The sequence below is a fragment of the Bison bison genome, unplaced genomic scaffold (assembly GCF_000754665.1).
Source record: "Bison bison bison isolate TAMUID 2011002044 unplaced genomic scaffold, Bison_UMD1.0 scf7180017864041, whole genome shotgun sequence".
NCBI classification, from domain to species: domain Eukaryota; kingdom Metazoa; phylum Chordata; class Mammalia; order Artiodactyla; family Bovidae; genus Bison; species Bison bison.
Window position 1 is genome coordinate 1061278 of NW_011494613.1, and position 6281 is coordinate 1067558.

The 6281-nt window shown below is 39.9% G+C and overlaps 1 protein-coding gene across 1 annotated transcript in view; it reads left to right on the forward strand.

Moving 5' to 3' along the window:
- FAM177A1 (family with sequence similarity 177, member A1) overlaps nt 1-6281 on the forward strand; it is a 17340-nt gene that overhangs the window by 394 nt on the left and 10665 nt on the right. The window contains exon 2 of the mRNA XM_010835294.1: nt 5821-5994. Coding sequence (XP_010833596.1) covers nt 5821-5994 — 174 coding nt within the window. The remainder of the gene's footprint in view (nt 1-5820; nt 5995-6281) is intronic.

Consider the following 6281-nt stretch of genomic DNA (forward strand, 5'->3'; position numbering starts at 1 on the left):
TGCCCCTGCCTCTCAGCGTCGGCTGGAGGGAAGGGGCGAACGCCCCTTTAGTCGCGGCGCAGCTGGGCAACGCCTCCGCTGACAGCGCCGCAGACTCCAGGGAGGCCTCGAGTGTCGCGGGGTGAGGTTGCGGCTTCGGGTCTGCGATAGCTAGAAGGAAGGCGTGTACCCGAGAGGCTGTCCTTGGAGTAGCAGGAAGCCAGGTGGCGATGGCTACAGTCACTTCTCAGTCTCTCCTTTTGGGAGCGCCTTACTTGGCATCTGCCCTTTAGTTAGCAGATAGCAGCTAGGTAATACGCGTTTACAGGCTTTTCCCCGGCATTTAATCCTTATTACTTGTGCACAAGGTGTACGTTTATCCGCATTTCTCCAACGAGATAACTAAGGCCCAGAGCTGCGCTGTCCAATAGACATAATGCTATCTGCATTGTAAGTTGTATTTTCATTTAAAAACTAAAAAGAAACCAGTGAAATTAATTTTGATATTCTATTTAGCCTAGTTTGTTAAAAAAAAAAAAAACAACTTGCAATTTAGATGACAGTTACCGCTGAGATATTTCATTGTCTCTGTGCTAGTCTGAAATCCTTTGTGTATTTCAACACATCTCCTCTTGAACTAGCCACATTTCAAGTGAGTCTTAGCCACACGTGGTTAACTTATGTATTGAATAGCATAAGTTTAGAGCATTAGGTAAGGTTTGGAGGTTTGTTTGTTTTGGATTTCGTGTCTAAAATAGTAGTAGTAGGATCTTTGGCTAATGAAGGAATGGCTTTACCTGAAACCAGCTCGTGTGCTCAATCGTGTGCGGAGTCGTGCTTAGCTCTTTGGGACCCCATGGACTCTAGCCCGGCAGGCTCCTCTCTCCATGGAATTTTCCAGGCAAGAATACTGGGGCGGGTTGCCATTTCCCACTCCAGGGGAGAAACCAGCCCAGGAGTATGCAGTTTTGATGTTAAAAACCCTAGTTGCTTCTGTGTAAAATCTTCCCGTCCTCAGTGAGAGCAGAGCTTTTGAGTGGCTTCATTTTTAAGAATAACTACTTGAATGTAAGACATTTCCCCCAAACTCCAGATTCCTGGAGAATGGTGCCCAAATGTTTGTTCTAATATTATAAGTAGTTTGCATTAAAAAAAAAAGTTGTCCAGAGGCTAGACTATATATGGAGTTGTTTTTTCTCCTGCTTAGGAAGGAGGAAGGTAACCTGCAAGAAGGAATTCAAGGGTAACGCTAAATGGTTACAAAGCCACTTGCCATGTTCAGTTGAGTCGAGACCTCTTGTTGACAGGAGGTATACTTGAGCTGACCCTTTTAGTCCACAGTGTTTGATGTGTTTTCCATTTGATTTTTCCTTCTGTTACTGGAATTGTTTCGGTCATGATTTCAGCTTTGAATCTCTCTAGTAGCAAAGTATACATACCTGTACTGATTTACCAGATGAATGTTGGAAGAGAGGCTCTTTGTTGCAACTTAGTACTGTTATGTTATTTTTGCAGTCTTGGTTAAAAAATAATAAAATAAATATTCAAACGTAGAGAAGTCCCATAGAGCAAAGAGGAAAAAAATCATAGGGATCCCCCCATCACCCGTTTCTCACATTCACTTTCCCCAAAAGTAACTGTTAGGTTTCTGGTGTATTCTTTCTGGAATTGCCTGTGCATATATAATCCTGTTATACACAAGTGGGTTCATATATACACACAGTTTTCTAACTTTCCCTTTGTGCTTTCTCATGCACATTCCTGTAGCAGAGATGTTTCTGGGAATCCCACATCTATGCCCAGTTGACCACAGTAAGAGGGGAGAGGCCACTGAGGTGGAGACTTGGGTGGAAGGAGAGCCTGCCATTCTCTGTTTATCAGAACTGAGAAATCCCAAGAGTCATGTGGGAAGGAAGTAAGAGACAGGAACCTGGGTGTGTGTTTAGAATTAGGCTTCAAACCAGGCCATTCAGCATCTGCTCCAACTAGACTTTTAAGCAGAATCTCAGCTTCAGTATTATTAAAGGAGTTAAAATTTCAGTACTGCTTGTTCATTTGTTTTATTAGCACGCCTGCACCAAGCACGATGTGCCAGGAGCTGTAGGCTAAAGGATACAGCAGTGAGGGATACACACTGTGCCTGCTTCCATGTTGCTGATCACCTCTCTAGGGAAGATGATGCAGAATAAATTCCAAGTGTAATACATGTTTTTAAGAAGTTCTGGGCACTATGGGAGTATATAAAAAGACAATTGCCGTTGAAAACAGGCCAAAGAAATAAGATAAGCAGATTTAAACAGTACAGTTAACCATGAAAGATAATAAAATGTTAATTGACATTGCAGTCCATAATTTCCTGGTGTTAGAAAATTGTTTTGTCAGATCATTGGCGTTTGTTGAAATGGAGTTTCTGTAGTTGGCAGTGACAGTTTTCTTACCAGCAGGTTTATTGTTTATCTGTAAAAATGAAACCTTTGCAAATTCAGAGAATAGCTTTCGTAATTGTTGGAAATTTTGAATCGAATTATTTTCTGGTTGGTTTTACCTATCAGTATCTTCCTTAACTAACTGCCCTCCTACTTCTTGCCAAGCAGAGGCTGGAATCACATGGCATAGGTTCTTTCACAGATTTTTTTTTTCTACTTGATAAAATGGTTCCTTATGATGAGGAACTTAAGGAGCTATTGACTCCTTAAGAGAGATGAGGAGCTATTGACAAACTATAGCCTGTGGGCCAGATCCCACCAGCCACTAACTTGTATAAAGTTTTATTGGAACATAGCCTATTCATTATGTATTGTCCATGGCTGCTTTTGCAGAGTTCAGTAATTGTCATGGAGATTACATGGCCCTCAGAGCCTAAAATAGTTACTCTCTCTCCTTTGTGGGAAAAGTTTACTCATTCCTGTTTAAGCTGCTATACCTAAAGCTTGGGTTTTACTGTATCAAAAATGAATATTAAAAATTTCAAAGAAAACTTAAATGAAAATCTCTTTAATAAAGATCTTTATATGGAATGTGATGATTAGAATAAATAAAATGCCTTTTGAAATTGCATATCATGTATAGAGTATTACTCAAAGTTCTGTTTGTACTTAACTAACTTTGGCATTAGAATGAAAAAATGTGAATCATGTTTCAGCCTTCCTCTTTGTAGTTTTTTTTTTTTATCTTCTTGAAAAAAATATAGCCAAGAGTCAGTTAATGGAGTTAGTAGATAAGTTTATACCAGTTATTATGACCCAGCCAGAATGTTTTTATTCATTAAAGCTGTCTAAAGAAGACAAAATAGTTAAACCAGTGAGAGACACCCTTTCTCCTTTGCCTGTGTCTTAGAAAAGAAAACTTAAACCAATGAGAGATTGCTAGAGGGAGAATGAAAATCTTCTTCAGCTCTGATGGGGGTGGGGTGGGGGTGGAATAAGGCATCATGATGGACTACAGAAGGTCTCAACTCTGTTCATTGATTGGGATTGGTGCTTTAGCATCAGATCCACCCAGTTCATATGATGACTGGAGATCTAACCCAGCTCCTCTGACTTTTCCTTGCCTATAAAGTCTTGGTCCAAAAGGAGACATTGGTGTCAGGACAAGCATAAACAAATTTGATGTGAAGGGGGAAAAATGAGATTGGGTAGGAACGGCTCACCATGCTTAGGGATTGGTGACAGAAGAATGATGGTGTGGGTGGGCCGTTTGTTGTCCATCTTATTTACGGACACTATAAAGGGGTGGTTTTCCTTTATTAAGGACTAGGATATATTTGAAACCTCAGGACAGCTAGGGAGAATTGTGGTTTTGTTTTTTCAGGTTATTTTATAGATAGGCCATGTTGTCAAGATTTTTATCTCAGTTTGCTCTACATCAGCTATAGTTGCTGTCAATGATGTTCACGTGTGTCATGGAACAATGCATGGGTTCTTTGGGTTGGATATACCTGGATTCAAATCCTGGCCTATGACTAAACTTACCTTTGGAAAGTGAAGGAAAGAGAAGAACCATATCTGTTTTCTAAGAAGGACTTTAGAGGGTTAACAGGAAATAATTCATAAGAATAAAGTTACTTATACTTGCATAACTGGGCAATTCTGGGCAAGTCCATTATTTTATCAGTGCAACTCCATATCTTTGCAGGTGCAATTCAAAAAACTTTTCTAGGTTTGAACAACAATCATGGGTTTAAATTATGTGTTGGCATATCTCCAACCGTATCATCGTGCTCAGTCACATATGACTCTTTGCAACCCCGTGGACTGTGACCTGTCCTGAAGTGGGTTGCCATTTCCTCCTCCAGGGAATCTTCTCGATCCAGGGATCAAACTTGTGTCTCCTACATCTCTTGCATTAGCAGATGGAATCCACCTGCCAATGCAGGAAATGTGAGTTTGATCCCTGGGTTGGGAAGCTCCCTTGGAGAAGGAAATGGCAACCCACTCTAGTATTCTTGCCTGGGAAATCCCATGGACAGAAAAGCCTGGCAAGCTGCAGTCCCTGGGGTCACAGAGAATCCTTATAGAGGATGAAATTTTTGAACTCTGGACTCAGTCCTGGACAGTCCCACCAACATGAAGTCTAAGCATGCTAGTCATTTTAGGTTTAGGTTTAAATTTGAACCAGTAATACAGGAACATTCTCATCATGAAAATAAAACAACAACAAAATACACAAAGCATAAAAAGCCCACTTGACCTCTCCTTTACCTGTACCTCCTTCCCCATCTTTGTACCTAACCCGAGGGGTAACCAGTGTTGTCAGATTTTTTTTTTTCACAATTACTTGTGCTGTGCTTTTTTGAAATCTTCTTATTAAGAAGATACGAGAGAGGCTTTCTTAGGAATTTAAACTTGCGACAAGATGACAAGGAAAAGCTCTTCATCCTCTCCCACAAAATGCGTTTGCTCTAAGTTTTGGAACATTGGCTGTATGTATGCGGTAAAATTAGTGTTTCTTTAGGAATGAAGTTTGGGTATAATTAGAATTCCTTAGACTATTATAGTTTTAAAATTTGTAAAAATATTTTTACTATCAGGAAAACTGTTGCCCTGTATGTATTAGTGCCTGAGAAGTCTGGAAGTTCTCATATAGAACACTGATGGCCTGCTTTCCAGATTTGGTTTACAAATGAGTTTTATTTGACCTGCATGGTACTTTAAAGTTTTTCAATTTTAATGTCTTTAGTTGGGGCATGCTTTTGTTTAAAGCTCTACTCTTCATCGATAGCAGTATTTACTCATTTGTGGTACCTGCTTGGACCTAAAAGGCATTTGAATTTGGGACTTCTGTTTTGAGAAAAGGAGAGGTTCAGAATTAAGCTGAACTGGTTTTGGTTTGCTCACACATAGCTTAACTCAAATCTAAAGACTTACCGTGGTTACCTAATACAAATTGTTTTTTTATACTACATATCTAACATGTATATGTATCTGTATGATTTTCCTTTGATATTACACATTAATTCCTTCATAATTCTTTAAAATTATTGATGTCCAGCATATCTTCACATATTACACAGCATTGGAATGCTGTGACCTAAAGTGTGCTGCTTGATTTCTAAGCTTTTGACTTAAAAAGTTTAATTGGTTAAGTTTTATTTTTTAACCTTGGTGGTGAGTGTGCAGAGGTTTGCTTTGTTATTCAGTTCGTTAAACCCTTCATTTTTGCTGTCGATATTCTTTTATGTGTGTGACCTGTCTTATTTTTTAAAAAAACTGTTTATAGACTGGCTTATATTTCTTTATTCCCTAAATAAAGCAAGCCCAAATAGGTTTTTTTTTTTGGTTATATGGAAGAAAATTAATCTGACTTGAAACTCTCCTTTTCCTGATTTATTATTGACATTAGATGAGTAATGAAAGAGGCTTTGAAAATGTAGAACTGGGAGTCATAGGAAAAAAGAAGAAAGTCCCAAGGAGAGTTATCCACTTTGTTAGCGGTGAAACAATGGAAGAGTACAGCACAGACGAAGATGAAGTGGACAGCCTGGAGAAGAAAGACGTTCTGCCTCCTGTTGATCCGGTAGGTGTGAGACTGATGAGCCTTTTGTCAGTGGGTTTTGTTCTAGCTGATTTGTTTCCCTTAATCACTGAATGGAAGGAACCATTTGCTGCTGCTGCTGCTGCTAAGTCGCTTCAGTTGTGTCCGACTCTGTGCGACCCCATAGACGGCAGCCCACCAGGCTCCCCCGTCCTTGGGATTCTCCAGGCAAGAACACTGGAGTGGGTTGCCATTTCCTTCTCCAGTGCATGAAAGTGAAAAGTTGTGTCCGACTCTTCAAGACCCCATGGACTGCAGCCTAGCAGGCT